The following is a 15,522-nucleotide window of genomic DNA, read 5'->3' on the forward strand; positions in this document are numbered from 1 at the left end:
TTGACTGTGCTCTTGATTGTCTTGACCTATGTATGCCCTTTCCTAATTTTGTCCGTGTGTATATTTCTCATGATAGCCAAAAACACACCTCTGAACTTGACAGTCATGTCTATTGAATGCTTTGTAGCCATCTGTCAATCTTTACAGCATCCTCTGATCTGCACAGTGAACAGGACCCATGTGCTTATCACATGTATTTGAGTTGTAGGGGCCATCCTGGTGTTCATGTCATTATTGCCTTCATCCACAAGCCTGTCATTTTTCTCTACCGGTAGTATGTGCTATAATAGGAATGTCTGACTCAGTTCACAACTAGAACACCAAATATGCCACCAATATCCTTTACCAGTGCTTTGTGTGGATCACAATGATCTACAACTACTTCAAAGTGATGTTTTCAGCCAAAGCTGCAATCTCAGATCCCGTTTCAGCCAGAAAGGCCCAGATGACTATACTACTGCATGGGGTGCAGCTGCTAAATCTGTATGCTGTCATACATCACTCTGGTAATGGACAATGCCTTCATTAGCCTCTTCCCCAAGTTCCACTTTGTCATACTGTTCTACAATTACATCACAACTGACATGTTATCACACTTGCCCAGCCCTCTCATCCATGGTCAGAGATCAAAAGTATAAGGTCATTAAGGAGTCCCTTTGTAGAAAAACAGATCCAGCGGTGAAACCTTTGAGTAGAAGTCAGATTAAAAAGTGTGCCATAACACCAATTGTTGCTATACTGCACACCTAAAACAATCTGCTCTGCAATGTTGTATTGCCCTTTATGAAAACACTTATTAAAATGGTGACTGGCCAGTAATGTACTGTGAATTACTTTTGAATTCAGCTCAAAAAGATTATTTTGATTGTGTCCATCACTAATAGCATGTGGCTTTTGGGACATCCAGACACTAATTCCTTTCTAAATATGATCCCCTCTTGCCTCAAGCTTGTTTTCACCTCAGATCCCTTTGGTGTATTAGGCCATTATCCCACTTCGCCATGGAATTACAGTACATCACAATCCTTTCCACTATAGTCTATGGATTGGAACTGATCACTAATCTTTAACAGGAACATTTAAGGAGATTTCAGTCCACAGATCCATGAAGCACAACAAATGAGAAGTGATATACAGGTTCAATGCTCAAAACACCAAGACTTTATTTTCTTATTTTACATTTCTTTTTTTTAAACAAAAAGTAGAATAAACATAACCCATTGCAAACAGCTTTTCTTCCCCATAGATACATTTTAATTAAATTCTCAGATTTGAATCAAAAGTGCCATTTACAAAACTTCCTTTTCCCCCCCCCCTTTACAAAATTTTACTATTTTTTTGTTCGTTTTAACTTTTTCCTCCTTCAGCGATTTCTTCGCAGAGTCCTGAAATACATGTAAAATCCAAATTCAGTAACAACTGCTTTACAGTCACAAATGACATGAGTGTGGTCAATTTTGGCATAGTAACTACTGTTAACTCATTATAACCTAACCTGAAAGGGTTCTCTACTTCTTAGGAGAGGTTTCCTTGGCCTGGTGGGCTTGCAGCACAGCTACCGCCTCATCCACCTGGAGAGAACAGTGAAGAGAGAGAGAACGCATGGGATTAGCATAACAACAACTATGACCATGATAACCCACCACCAAGAAACTCCAAACAATCATAAGTGGCTTCCTTTTTGCATGTAAAAGTTTATCTGAAAGGACAGAGGGAATGGAAGCTTTTCGTACCTTAGAATGCAGGGACTCGGGTGACTCCAGCATGTGCAGCAGCTCAGAGTTGTCAATCTCCAGCAGCATCCCAGTGATTTTACCAGCCAGGTTGGGGTGAAAGCCATGGATCAGAGGGTACAATCGCTCACCTGCAAACCAAGGGAAAGAGAACGAATTAGATTGAGGAGAGAGTGCCAGTGAGGTATCTCAACACCCTCCGATATAGGATTGACTGCAGAACATCACAGATCATGAACACTCCCCAATAACATTCCAGGTACATACCAAGCAGCTGTTTCTGCTCCATGAGAGGGGCTGCAGCCAGCATGGAGGCAGTGAGGGGTTCCTGGCCTCTGACATGCACCGCTGGCTCCATGGTCTGCTGGGTAACAACCTTAAAACACAGCAGGAAAGAATAAACACAATGCAATACACATTACCACTGGGATGGACCTCTAAAAGAACAGTTGAGTAAAAAAAAATTACACAGCTATATTGCATGGCATTTCTTGTGGGGAAAGGATGCAATTTACGAGATTACCTGCTGCACTGCCATTGGTGCGGGCATAGTGATGACCTGCTGTAAGTTCCTCACCCCTGATGAGTATTTATACTGGGTGCCTCGGACCATACCACCAGACATGCCTGCCCGACCTCCTGCTGTCTGTGTGCCAATGTTAGCTGGAGATGGGGGTGTCTGTTAGTTACTGTTCGGTTTTTGCATCACAGCAAGTATATGTTTTGAGTAAGCTAGTGTGTATCCCTTACCCATCCTCTGTGTGTAATTGATGATGCGTGGAGCCTGGGTGGAGGCCTGTCTGACGGTGCTGATGGGGGTGGAGGCGCGTCGGGGAACAGCAGACCTGACAAACTGGCCCGAGTAGGGTGCTGACAGCAACACATGCCATGTCAATAGGGCATCAAACACATTCGTGTAACAAATAGACATTTTAGAGTAGCAGTAATGCTTTAGTCATATACTTATTTTAGCTCCAATATCTCAAATATCTGCCTCCGACTCACCCTGTGGTCTGGGTGGCTGTGCAGCCCAGCGAGGAGATGTCCTCATGGTGCTCGCAGGGTTGGGGTTGTAGAAGGTGCGACTTGGGGGCTACAAAAAAAAAACAATATCTTACAGATAAAAACATCCCCTTCCAGGGCCAGCCCCCTCCCTTCAACCGTACTACAGACCTGAGGCACAGCAGACATGTAGTAGCCTGCCTGCTGGTAGGAGTCGATGACTGGGCCAGGCATGGTCCTCTGCATGTATTTGTTGGTGAGGATGGCCTTCCGCTCCTCCTTGCGCTGGGCCAGAGCCACGTACAGCGGCTTTGTGGCCACAATGCGGCCATTCATCTCAGTTACCGCTTTGGTGGCCTCCTCGGGAGACGAGAAACAGACGAAGCCAAAGCCCTTGCTGTGGCCCCCGTCCGTCATCACCTGAGTGGAGGAAAGGGTTAGAGAAAACCATGACGTTAAGAGGTGCAGAGGTATTACACGGATCCAGATATGATTTTTTCAGCCTTTGTGATACATCATTGGATAGCAGAAATGACTACTCATGAAAAAGTATGGGTATTTCTACCTTGGCACTGGTGATGGTGCCATAAGGGGCAAACTCCTTCCTGAGTTTCTCGTCATCCAACCCATCATCCAAGTTCTTGACGTACAAATTGACCCCCTGAATCAACAAGAAAATAAATTATATTAAAAATATTTTTCTTAAGACCACAGGTGTGCACTTCCTCACAGTACCTGATAGCGGTGGATACGTTCCTGTTTGATCAGCTCAAACTTGCGTTTCAGCTCCCCCTGTCGCTCCATCCTCTTCTGAGCACGGCCCACATACAGAACTCGGCCAGGAACGAGTTCTTTCCCATTCATCTCCTCAACTGCCTAAGAGCAGTCCATCAAAGTCAACTCAAAATGCCACATTTTAGATGTCATGTTCCCCATTTCACACTATGACAGCCTGCTGGTTGACAAGGAGCTGGCACATATGGGAGCAACTTTAGAGTATTACCAAAAAACCCCAAATACAGACCCTTTGTGCATCCTCATGGTTTTCATAGTTTACAAAGCCAAATCCACGAGACCGGCCCCTTTCGTCCATCATCACCCGCACACTGAGGGTCCCGCCTAGGAGTCCAAGAACAGAGAAGGAGCCCAGATTTCATAAGCTTTCATGCCAATCCACCCAAAACATCTGATTGCATGGATGTTCCAGAATGTTCATTTAAATCAAATAGCTATAACATCAACCACCACTTTATACTAGTGCCCAAAGAAAGGAATAGAATGTCAAAGCTTGTCATATGTCCTACTTTCAGGATGTTCTTACCAAATGCAGAGAAGACCTCCTGGAGTTTCTCATCACTATAGTCGTCGCCAAAGTTCTTGATGTACACATTGGTGAACTTCATGGCTTTGGCCCCAAACTCAGCCTGTCGCTCCTTATGGGACTTAAAGTGGCCAACAAAACTGAACACCACACCCGTCACCAGGGACAGTTGAGAGAGAGAAATATCAAACTACAATCAGTCTTGTTACAAAATATCAAACAAACTGCTCCACATCCCAGAATATCAGTGTGGAGACAATGATTTTCTCACCTTGATAAACACGTCGCAACATATGAGACAAGTGGTTGATATATACCTTTAATTTGACATTAAGCACTACTTGTAATTATTGAAATGCTGAATGATAATCTGCTGCCTAAGCTTTTTCATAGCTTAATTTAGAAAGTCTTGCAAGTCTCAACTTTGTGGTCAACAGACCAAACATTATTCAAAGGAAAAAAAAAAAAAAGGACAGGAACAAACGTCTACCATTTCCCTCACCTAATCGTGGACAACTGACATTTCCCCCCCAGGAAATGGGCCTTTGGGTCTGCAATGCCAGAGTCACTACCTGTCTCTAGCCTGAGCAAAGAACATGAAAATGTTATCTGCAAAAACGTGCATCACTGTCTGAGAATGATACAACGTTGACCAAATCAATAGTCCCTCCTCCTCCTCCCTAACCATTACAGATTTCCTTTGCACTTCCCCTACTTACATCTCACTAAATTCAAGGTGGTTTATATATTGTTAGAAAGAAATGTAAATAAAATAGGGTACAAAAGGTACCTTACAGATAGAATAAACAGCTCTTGGTAGGAATTTGTTCACTCACACTTTCCGGTCATTCAATAGCATTCCATTCATGGTATCAATGGCACGATTGGCTGCCTCTTGGGTTTCAAAGTGAACAAAGCCGTAGCCTTTGGAGCCATTCTCATCACACACTACCTGAAATGAAAAGTGCATGTTAGAAATGATGTACAGATAAATTATGCCCTGACACTCAAAGACAAGAATGCAATGTCTACCTTGCAAGACAGAATATTCCCAAAGGCTGAGAATGTGTCATACAGGGCCTTGTTGTCAATGGACTCGTCCATGTTCTTGATAAAAATGTTTCCAACTCCTGACTTCCGTAGCCCTGGGTCGCGCTGAGACCACATTATTCTGATAGGCCTACCCTTGAGGACCTCATAGTTCATTGTATCCAGAGCACATTCCGCTGGGAAAAAAATGACACGTATAGAGAAACACAGCATCAGACATCTGCTAATCACACACGTCCATGAATAACCTAATACAGGATTTAAGTTGTGTATTCATTGGAATATTAATCCATTAAGCAGGATTATTCTTGAAATCCCCTTGATCAAAGCAAATAGCTACTTTAATGTAGTTGACCTTTGGAGTGGCTCTAATTAAGAGAACTCTCATATGGTGCGAGTTGCCATCAGCTTATCAATTTGTCCATGATTGATACAGAGTACAAATTTGATCACAAAAATACTATTACCATCAGCGGGTTGCTGGAAGTTGATGTATGCGTATCCTAGGGACCTGCGAGTGATGACATCACGGCAGACACGGATGGATGTGATGGGCCCAGCAGGAGAGAACTTCTGGTAGAGCATGGCCTCTGTGACGTCAGGATGCAGGTCCCCTACGTAGAGGGAGGCCAATGGGTATGACTGACCACTGCTGTTCATCCTGCAGACAGAGATAGTGAAGATCATAGAGGGAGGGGGTGAAACTGGCAGACAACCAAATCTAACAGCCAGTACGTTTACATGTGCAGTGATAATCAGTTTAATATCGAATTACAGCAGTAGGCAGATTATGAAATAGTCATGTAAACATCTTATCTTAATCAGCGTAAGGTAAAAATCAAAGTAAGCATATGCCTATTAAAACACCTAGTTTTCATTGACTTCTGTATTATATGAAGTTGCCTACAAATGTAGGCTAGTTAAGTTATCTGACCTTTGGCACTTGAGACACACGGTCTGTTTGTAGTGTGGTTTTCATATAAGCACTTGGGTTTCCAACTACACCCATTATTTATTTAGTATCTGTATTGTTGTCTATAGCTTGTTTTCTTTGGTGCAAATAAATAAAACAAACTTGGGGTGGCTGTGAGGGGAGGGGTCACATAATGGAGTTCACCAGTTGAGGATCAGGATGGCCAATCAAGGCGTTTTTAGGGCAACTCAGTTCTGTCTGAACTGGTTGTGGGGTCTATACTAACACCCGACCTTCCATAAAAACTTCACTATTGTTACACAACAATGACAACCTCACGATGACGATCACCAAAGTTTACTTTAGCTATTTAACATGGTAATATGAGTATTTCTGCTCTCACATGGCCACCACCGGCAGTGTAAAGGTTTGACATAGATTCTCCAGTTACCTAAAGTAGCGACCTATTAACTTCGCTAGTTAGATGCCAGTAAATGTGTATTATCTCGTCTTAAAACAAGTAAACCTAAAAGATTGGATCAGTACACCATGTGTACTGTCTATCCTTGACACATCACAAGCTTGCTAACTAACATTAAATGTTAGCTAGCTATTTTAGCCGGTTAGTAGTTGAAACAGACTGCTGAGTTGTAGAAGGCAGTAAGTTAACGTTAGTGTAAACCATCAGAGTTCAACATTTGTTTGAAACCCAATGTGTTTGCTAACATACAATGCCAGCTACTTTAGCTACTAGCCAATAAGTTAGTAATTGCCAATCAAACCCAGCATCACTAACTTTAATGGAAATCGAAATAATTGCAGTAAAAATACACTTATACATATATTATTGTAGAATGTCTTACCTTATTGAATTGGCCAAGGTGGAAACAGCTCAAATTCTTTAATTTAAAAAGTTCTGGCCTAAAACTTAGTAAAATGTTTCTGTTTTAATTTGATAATTGCCGTGAAACACCTGCCTTTTCACTCCGCGACCATGAATATTCTTCAATGACCTATTTATAAACTATGATAATGACACGGCCCGACTAATCCTCCGCGTGAAAAAGTAGTCCATGTACATTGAAAAGCTACATTCTGGGATTCGAAAAACAACAAAACTCGTCCCGCCACTCAATTTTGCATACTTTTTAAGTATATGTCTAGGCTAGCGAAGTGTGAAATTGACCACTGTTAATTTGCACTTTGCAAAGACCAAACATTTGTTTCAACAATTAAATGAAGAGCTAAAACCCAATGATGTAAACAGTTTATATTCAGGTAAATGCCAAAATAAAAAACACGTTTAAAAAAACGAGGGATACGAAGCAGACGCTTCCACACAGGTGTGGTTCCTGAGTTAATTAAGCAATTTAACATCCCATCATGCTTAGGGTCATATATAAAAATAATGGGCCCAGTGGCCCATTTTTTTGGCAAATATGAATAGAAGAAATCTCAGTGACTCTGAAAGGAGGGGTCTCAGGATGGGCAGGGAGATTCTGGAGCGGCTCCTGAAACAGCATTTTCCATCAACAATACTCCAAATGATGGAATTCCGAATGGTGTCACTATAGAGATTTGATTAAATGACTAATTCTATGGGTGTGTATGAATGTATTCCAAGGCGCATTGAAGTTCTGGCGGCTTTTAGTGGCACAACGCCCTATTAAGATACTATGTTGGTGTTTCCTTTATTTTGGCAGTTACCTGTACTTCATTGGCAAAACACACTTTGCTGGAGTGCGGGGTTGGCCTGACTGACTACACACATTTTGATTTACATCTACATTTAATACTTTGGGAATTGTACAACAATGTACTTTGTAAATATTGTTAAAATAATGACCTTTACCTTAAACAACTTTTCAGTTTCCTAAACATGTACAGTAAGTGAAACTAGGATGGTTTTTAAAAGACACCAATCTAGAAGAATACTGGTCAGTAAAAACAAAGCAAGAAAACTAATTGCCTTTTTATATATTCAGAGGATTCTAACTCCCGAGTGGTCTATGGGCGTCACTTATAGTACCTGGTTCAAAACCAGGCTGTATCACATCTGGCTGTGATTGGGAGTCCCATAGGGCGGCACACAATTGGCCCAGCGTCGTCCAGGTTTGGCTGGAGTAGGCTGTCATTGTAAATTGTTCTTAACTGACTTGCCTAGTTAAATATGTTATACTCAGTATGTGTATCTTTAAGAAAACAGACTGACATATGTAGTCGTGTCTTACTCTATGTGGGATGCATGGTATTGTGACACTGCTTCTTACTTGGGTTATGGTATGGGTTGGGTCTCCAATCTGCTGCTTCACAATGGCTGTGTTCAAGAGGATCAAAACCATAATGAATGCGTAAACTGATCTACAAATAATAAGTAACTTATTGATGCAAGTTTCTTCATAGATCAGCCTGTCAGCAGTCACCTGCACTGTCAAACAAGCCCGATAAATTGGACAGCAATTCCTTCTGAGGGTCATTTTCAAAGCAGTAATGTTCAGGGGCAAGTAAGCAGAAGTATGACATCATACCATTCGTTACCTTTACAAACCTTGATTCATACATTTTAGATTCTAAAACATGAGAATTGAATGAAGACTCTTGATTGATCTAAGATTAATTTGAACTTTTTGGCAGTCTGAAACAAAGTGTCCATAAGAGACAGGAGAGAAACCCAGGCACAGAAACAATTGGAGAAAACAACCGCTTTAAGAGGAATATTTTGCAAGCAGGGTTGATACAGTGTGATAAGACATTTTCAATTAACGTTGAAAAAAGGTTACTGTAGGTTTTACAGAAAGATGATAGTCAATCTTGCAAAATACAAGGTACATTTAAGCACATAAAATTTTCATTGTACCGAGTTCAAGCAGCGCTTGATCTTGAACCGTGAGTTACACCACTAGGACAATAATCCACACTTTGTTCAAAAAGAGTTCTGCCTTTCAGAATGCCTAATATAATTCTGGTGGAATGTCTTATGGAGGAAATCAAACATGGCGAATGAAGGGGTCCCTTAATCAAACCGTTAAAATTGTGATCATGATTAGAGCAAAACACCCAGATGCCAGTGTCACAATACAGCCTGCCTCCTTTCTGTATGAGCAGACAGCAGAATTGCACTGTTAGTTAAATACAGGATTGTACTGCGTGTCAGAACTTCAAAAGCAAGCAATAGTGGAGTGGGGAAGAAAATGCAACACTTAGCATCACAGTGTTAGGTGAAAATTAACTGCCAGTTTAATAACCATAAGATAAAACCTTCAAATACCATGACGAATCACACTAAAAAAAATGACCATAAAAAAAAGAATGAAAAATGTTTAACCAGCTAAGTAGGACAAAGAAATGAAGGATGATTAGAATTCACAACCCCCCGGCCCCCAACACAAACAGTCATACACACAGGCGCACAGACATATGATCTAGCACGCACGCACACAAACATGGACTCGCTACTCAATACAACCACATTATTTTCACAAACAAAATGACAACCTGCTAACAACTGAACATTACCCTGTCGCCTCAGTGACCTGAGAGGGGTAAACTAGTTGGTCAGGAACAATTCAGGCTGCTTGTCATACAGAAGGGGGAGGGGCTGATGGAGTGGAGGGGGATGTTTATAAGCTGTTTGTGTTTAAGAGTGTAGGTGGATTAACAGTGCAATTCCATTAGTTTTCTCCTTCTCCGGTCTCTCCCTCGTCTCCCTGGTTTTCCGATGTCCACAGCTGCAAAGAGGTAAAGATTTGTTACATTATATTCCCAAAATTGCATTTGGAACTTTCCACATTAGAATTAACGAGAGAAAAAAAACACATTGCCATAGCAATTTACAAACAGACACATAACTGGAACCATCAATGAAATTACTATAGAATAATTGAAAATACAAGAGGAAGATATATCAAACCATTTACACAAAAAAAATGGATTACATAAACAGAACTTACAGTCAGGTTGTCCCTTAGTAGTTGCATGATCAAGGTGCTGTCTTTGTAGGAATCCTCGTTTAAGGTGTCAAGTTCAGCGATGGCTTCATCAAATGCCTGTAAAGAGTAAATTACACTAAGAATAGAATGCAAAACTGCCACCAGCTATTCCAGTACACAGCGATTCCTCAACTATACACATGTACACTGCCACTAATCATTTTGGGTAAATAGTGGCATGCAGAAATAACTGTAGCAGAGGTGCCATTTTAAATCCAATTTCATTTTTTGCAAACTGAGCCAAGGTCCCTTCATACAAATGCAGAAACTGTCAAGACAAGACATGCTACAATGGCTCTGCATGCTTTGAGTGAAGCTCTGTGCCATTGATTGTCTTGGGGGTAAAAGATGAGGCTGCATGACTTGGCACTTGAAGTCACTCTCTCACCGTTTTGGCCAGGGTGCAGGCCTTCTCTGGGTTGTTGAGGATTTCATAGAAGAACACAGAGAAGTTGAGGGCCAGGCCGAGCCTGATGGGGTGTGTGGGCTGCATCTCCTTCTTGCTTATGTCGAAAGCATCCTGGTATGCCTGCTGGGAGTTATCCACTGTGGCTTTAAAAAGGAACAAGGAAGAAGATGAGTTTGAGCAATGCCATGATTCCAACATGCACTTAGTGTGCGGCAGCGCATTTCATCACATCTTTAGAGAATATTTTAACATATTCCTCTATGCACACATCTGATCCATTAGGAGTTTCACGAGTCATGACGATGTGATTTGGTGCATTGTCCCATTTTATGTAACTCTAAATGCAATCTTGCTTACTTACTCTTCTTTGCGTCTCCAGCTGCTACCTCAGACAGGTATCTATAATAGTCGCCTTTCATTTTCAGGTAGAAAACCTTGCTCTCAGCTGCAGTTGCATTGGCAATTAGGTACTTGTCAAGAAGTCCCTGAAAGATATTTGTTGTTGTTTAACTCAGCATATCTGCCTAGCGAGAAATGTAAAAAGTCCCCTTTCACAGGGTAGACCACAACAGTTATTCTTACCAGCACGTCATTGCAGATGTCCTGCAGCTCGGTCTCAATCTTCTCCCGGTACTCCTTGGCCATGGCCTGCTTCTTCTCGTTGCCCTCTGTCTTCTGCTCGATGCTGGAGATGACGCGCCAGGATGAGCGGCGTGCCCCCACCACGTTCTTGTAGGCCACTGACAGCAGGTTGCGCTCCTCGTTGGAGAGTTCCCCGCCCTGCTCCGTCACAGACTTCATGGCCCCGGCCATGTCGTCATAGCGCTCTGCCTGCTCAGCGAGCTTAGCCTTTTGTACTAGGTCGTTCTTGTCCATTTTTCAGTCTGTGTGAGAGAGAAACATAGTAAGGTGGGACTTTTTCTTTTTGTCTTATGTCTGTGCAGATGAGGGAAAGGACTATCGAGATTAAATATACCTACGTCATATAACTGGTAAATTACAGCATTTATTCAAACTGCTGAGAGGAGACACCTGCAAGAGGGGCAGTAGGTTCCTTCTTGGTTAGTTTCGGAAAGTCTTGTGAATTGTAAAGGGAGAATTACATCACCTACTTTCATACTACCTTTTGGGCCATGATTATGCAATTTACTATTTACTATGAATTCAAATACGAATGCAATTGAATGTAGCTCGTACTACTAGCTAAAACAGGAAGGTAGCCTAACGGGTAGAAGCGTTTTGCCAGTAACCGAAAGGTCTACTATGACTGCACCTATCCGGTGTGTGATTTAATTTATTTATATATTTTTTACACTCGGCCTTCATTTTTTACTGGTGCATGGCCGCTGTTGTACGAGTCCGGATACCCTACCACTCCGTCATGGTGGTGTGTTCCTGAAAATGGTCTCGCAAGTAACTTGTCTAGTACTGTGGCAGCAATGCGTGGGGCCGTTGGGCTACCTAGTTACATGTCGTCGAGTTAGATAGCAAGCTAGTTACTCCAGCTAGCCAATTCTGACAGAACAACCAATCGACCCTAAGATATCTCTTCACCCGCTCCAAATCACTAAATATGATTTAGTCTCAATAGTTAGATATTGGTTTGCCATCTGACGTTTTAGTTTTTACATTATTAAAACGGTGTCTGGATGGCGGAGATTTGCCTAGCTAGCTTTAGCTAACTAACGACGTTGCGGTAAAACGCTTGATGTAGCTAACTAGCTGGCTAACAAACGCTACGGCATTTTTCAAACGGCCTAACTTTGGTTACCATTATTGTTAAACAAAACCATAATTTAACGTAGCAGGCTAACAAATAATTGTTTTCTTATAGATTTAGCGTTGCCAACAATCTACACAATTATCTCGCTAACGTTGCAGGTCGGATTGTGACATTATTAACTAGCCGCAAAGGCCTGTGCTCAGCCTGCTAGCGGATAGCTAGTAGGGATGTTAGTCGAGAGATCAGCTAGTAGCAGCTAAGCACGTCAGGAGAGTGGAGGATATGTCAAATAATGGCTAGCGGGAAAGTAGCAAGCTAACTTTCGCTAGCTGAAAAATACGATGTTTGAGGGTTATCGACTTCTCATATGTCCATTTAAATAGGGACAAGTCAATTGTTACTTTGTACTACGATGTAACGTTATCCAGCTTCTAACGAGTATCTTACAGTTAGCTAACGATTTTCAGTTGCGTACATGGCCTAGGTCAGCAAGCTTGCAAGAACAAAGTGTCATGATTGCCAGTTAGCAAGTCCTTGTTCGGCCCACTTCAGAGGAGCGCTGTTTGATTTAGCGAGCTAGCATGATGGCTAACGAATATAATTACACCGAAACGAATATACTGTGTAATATTGAACACAATAAATAAAGACCTAACACATAAATGCACTTTCATCGGGTCCCCGTTTATACAAACTCACAATATTTACGGCTCTAATTCCTGTTTTTTTCTCTGAGAGATGCAGCCTCCGTCCTCCGTCTCGCTCCTAGAATCGTTCAGGGCAGTACCACTTCCGCTATATTGACGCTTCTGTTTCCTCTAGCTAGCTAACGACATATCAAACCGACACTTCAACCTTTGACAGACATTACATTTATTGGTTTTAATCATGTTTATAAAGCTGCCTACTATGTTTTATTATCAAAGCACTCAATGGGAAAGACTCAACCTCTTATTTAAACCAGGACAGTGCAATGTGTAGCAAGAGGAACAGCTGTACACATCTCTTCAATGTTGCACTGAATTCAATGCACGTTGGACCCATTCTATGGATGCACCTGCCACTGGACATTGGAAGCAGTTATACTTCCCTATGACTAATAGTTGAAGGACAAATCTCATCACAGCTTTGAAAAATTGTTGAAAAATAAATGCACTAGCAATTGGCCAGTGTTTTAAGATATACCACGGCCAGGTGTGTTTTTGCACTATAGATGGGCTTGCACACTCCTACATACTGTACTCTACTCATTGTAGTGTTTGTGCAATTGACATTCAGAGCATTTTACAGTGGAGCCTGTAGAGTCAATATAACTCAAAGCTAAATAGACATGCTTTGGAATGTGGATGAGCAAAATGGCAAACAGTGTTCAGTATCTTACAATGACTTAATTTCAAATAATAAAGTTGACTCATACACGTACATTGCATAAGTGCAGTGCTGTTCATCAGTCATTTTGATTGCTTTGGTGTTGTGCATGCCCCAAGTTATTGCATGATCAGGGGTCCAATGTAGAACAGTTTAGCACTTGGTGAAGAATGCATGACAGCCTGAAGAAATTCATCCTGTCCCTAAGGGCCCTCACAGTGTCATACAGGAGAACCATTGAGAGCATACTGTTGGGCTGCATCACAGCCTGGTACGGCAACTCCACCACCGCTGACCACAAGGAACTACAGAGGGTGGTACACTCAGCCAATCACACCATTGGGTGCATACTGACTGCCCTCTAGGACACCAACAACACCACGTGTCGCAGGAAGGCAAAGAAGATCATCAGAGACCCCGCAGACTGTTCTCCCCGCTTCCATCACTCAAGCGCAGGCAGTATAGGAGCATCATGGCAAAAACTGAAAGACGATCCAATATCTTATACCCCGAGACCGTGAGGCTGCTGAATAGCCCCCACCAGTTCCCCTGTCACCATTCCCACCCCTTGCTGCTCCCCCTATGAACTTCCCCCACCTCAACAGGCCCTGCCCCCACCTAATGGACATTTATTGTGCTGAACAGCCACCACTAGTCAGCTACTTGCTCCTCCTCCCCCCAGACTTGACCTGCACTGTTGGAGCTCAAAACTTTATAGTTTCACTGTACCCTGCAACCCTGTGCATGTGACTAAAACTCTCTAGTGTCCAAATTCCATTCATATACACAACCTATCATAAGTATTCACCCCCCCCCCCTTGTTTTTTTTCACATGTTGTGTCAAAATGTGATTAAAATATATTTACTTGTAATGTTTCTTTTAAAAATTCTTCAAGCTGTCAGGGTGTTGGGGATCATGACTAGACAGAAATGTTCAAGTCTTGCCATATATTTTCAAACAGATTTAATACAAAACTGTAACTTGGCCACTCAGGAACATCCACTGTATTCTTGGTAAGCAACTCCAGTGTAGATTTGACATTTTGTTGTAGGTTATTGTCTTGTAGGTTATTGTTTTGCCAGTCCTTAGCTCCATCCCATTTCTTTTTATCCTGAAAAACTCCCCAGTCTTTGCTGATGTCAAGCACCCCCATACCATGATGCAGCCACCACCATTCTTGAAAATAAGGAGGCAGTTACTGAGTATAAAGGATTTTCCCCAAGCATAAGGCTTTGCATTAAGGCCAAAAAGTGAATTACTTTGCCGTGTTTTCCCCCCTCAGTATTACTTCAGTGCTTTGTTGCACAGGATGCATGTTTTGGATTATTTGTATTCTGTATGTGTATTCTTCTTTTCATTCTGTCATTACTATGGAGTCATGATAATGTTGATCCATCCTCAGTTTTCTCCTATCACAGACATTGAACACTGTAGCTGTTAAAATCATCAATGGCCTCATTGTGATATCCCTGAGCAGTTTCCTTCCTGTCCTTCAGTTCAGAAGGATGACCATCTTCAATTTGTCTGGGTGGTTTAATACATCATCCACAGCATAATTATTAACTTGACCATGCTTAGATATTCAATGTCTGATTTGTTATTGCTACCCATCTACCAATTACTGCCCTTATTCATGAGGCTTTTGAAAAGCTCCCTGGTCTGTGCTTGAAATTCAATACTTGACTTAGGGACCTTAGAGATGTGTGTATATATAGGGGACAAAGGAAGGAGTAGTCATTACACAATTATGTCAACCCCTATTATCTGACAGTTATTCCATGTAATTTATGTGATTTGTTAATCCAAATTTAACTCCTGAACAACTATATTTTAGTTATTAAATTAGTAAAATTGTAGAATTTCATTTTAACATTGAGTATTTTTTGTATATCAAAATATAGATTTCAATCCAACTAACACAACAAAATGTGTAAAAATCCAAAGGGGTGAATACTTAGAACCATCGGGTTATAATGTAATTAATCACCCTCCCCTTCCTTACCACAAAAACAA

General features: G+C 41.7%; 2 protein-coding genes across 4 annotated transcripts; both read right to left on the minus strand.

Moving 5' to 3' along the window:
* Window positions 1-1,308: 1,308 nt before the first annotated feature.
* On the minus strand, window positions 1,309-8,618 carry pabpc1l (poly(A) binding protein, cytoplasmic 1-like). 3 transcript variants are annotated; one of them, XM_042304048.1, is made up of 17 exons: window positions 6,883-8,618; window positions 5,574-5,767; window positions 5,089-5,282; window positions 4,893-5,008; window positions 4,559-4,639; window positions 4,057-4,196; window positions 3,760-3,854; window positions 3,492-3,611; window positions 3,301-3,396; window positions 2,907-3,155; window positions 2,739-2,826; window positions 2,484-2,603; window positions 2,257-2,396; window positions 2,001-2,109; window positions 1,734-1,864; window positions 1,496-1,571; window positions 1,309-1,385 (listed from the first exon to the last, which is right to left on the minus strand). In XM_042304048.1, the coding sequence occupies exons 2-16, from the start codon at window positions 5,764-5,766 to the stop codon at window positions 1,509-1,511; spliced, it is 1,935 nt and encodes a 644-aa protein (XP_042159982.1). In that variant the 5' UTR covers window position 5,767; window positions 6,883-8,618; the 3' UTR covers window positions 1,309-1,385; window positions 1,496-1,508. The 3 variants fall into 3 exon arrangements, with proteins under 3 accessions (XP_042159982.1, XP_042159981.1, XP_024240785.1); XM_042304047.1 differs by having other exon boundaries at window positions 3,471-3,611; window positions 6,883-7,458; XM_024385017.2 differs by lacking the exon at window positions 4,559-4,639 and having other exon boundaries at window positions 3,471-3,611; window positions 6,883-7,447.
* An 88-nt stretch (window positions 8,619-8,706) lies between these two features.
* On the minus strand, window positions 8,707-12,960 carry LOC112222274 (14-3-3 protein beta/alpha-2). Its single transcript, XM_024385019.2, has 6 exons — window positions 12,840-12,960; window positions 11,000-11,301; window positions 10,779-10,902; window positions 10,397-10,560; window positions 9,970-10,065; window positions 8,707-9,747 (listed from the first exon to the last, which is right to left on the minus strand). The coding sequence occupies exons 2-6, from the start codon at window positions 11,291-11,293 to the stop codon at window positions 9,691-9,693; spliced, it is 735 nt and encodes a 244-aa protein (XP_024240787.1). The 5' UTR covers window positions 11,294-11,301; window positions 12,840-12,960; the 3' UTR covers window positions 8,707-9,690.
* Between the last annotated feature and the right edge of the window lie 2,562 nt (window positions 12,961-15,522).

This window comes from Oncorhynchus tshawytscha, linkage group LG22, assembly GCF_018296145.1.
Source record: "Oncorhynchus tshawytscha isolate Ot180627B linkage group LG22, Otsh_v2.0, whole genome shotgun sequence".
In the NCBI taxonomy this organism is placed as follows: domain Eukaryota; kingdom Metazoa; phylum Chordata; class Actinopteri; order Salmoniformes; family Salmonidae; genus Oncorhynchus; species Oncorhynchus tshawytscha.

Bases quoted from the DNA above. Each gene is read 5' to 3' on its own strand.
- LOC112222274 (XM_024385019.2), bottom strand. From the start codon at position 11,293: ATGGACAAGAACGACCTAGTACAAAAGGCTAAGCTCGCTGAGCAGGCA. The intron at 10,066-10,396 runs GTGAGAGAGTGA...TACTCTTTACAG, and splicing joins CCTGCACCCTGGCCAAAACG to GCATTTGATGAAGCCATCGC. The intron at 9,748-9,969 runs GTAAGTTCTGTT...ACCTCTTTGCAG, and splicing joins TACTAAGGGACAACCTGACT to CTGTGGACATCGGAAAACCA.
- pabpc1l (XM_042304047.1), bottom strand. From the start codon at position 5,766: ATGAACAGCAGTGGTCAGTCATACCCATTGGCCTCCCTCTACGTAGGG. The intron at 4,640-4,892 runs GTGAGTGAACAA...TTCTTTGCTCAG, and splicing joins CTATTGAATGACCGGAAAGT to GCTAGAGACAGGTAGTGACT. The intron at 3,397-3,470 runs GTACTGTGAGGA...TTGTTGATTCAG, and splicing joins AACGTATCCACCGCTATCAG to GGGGTCAATTTGTACGTCAA.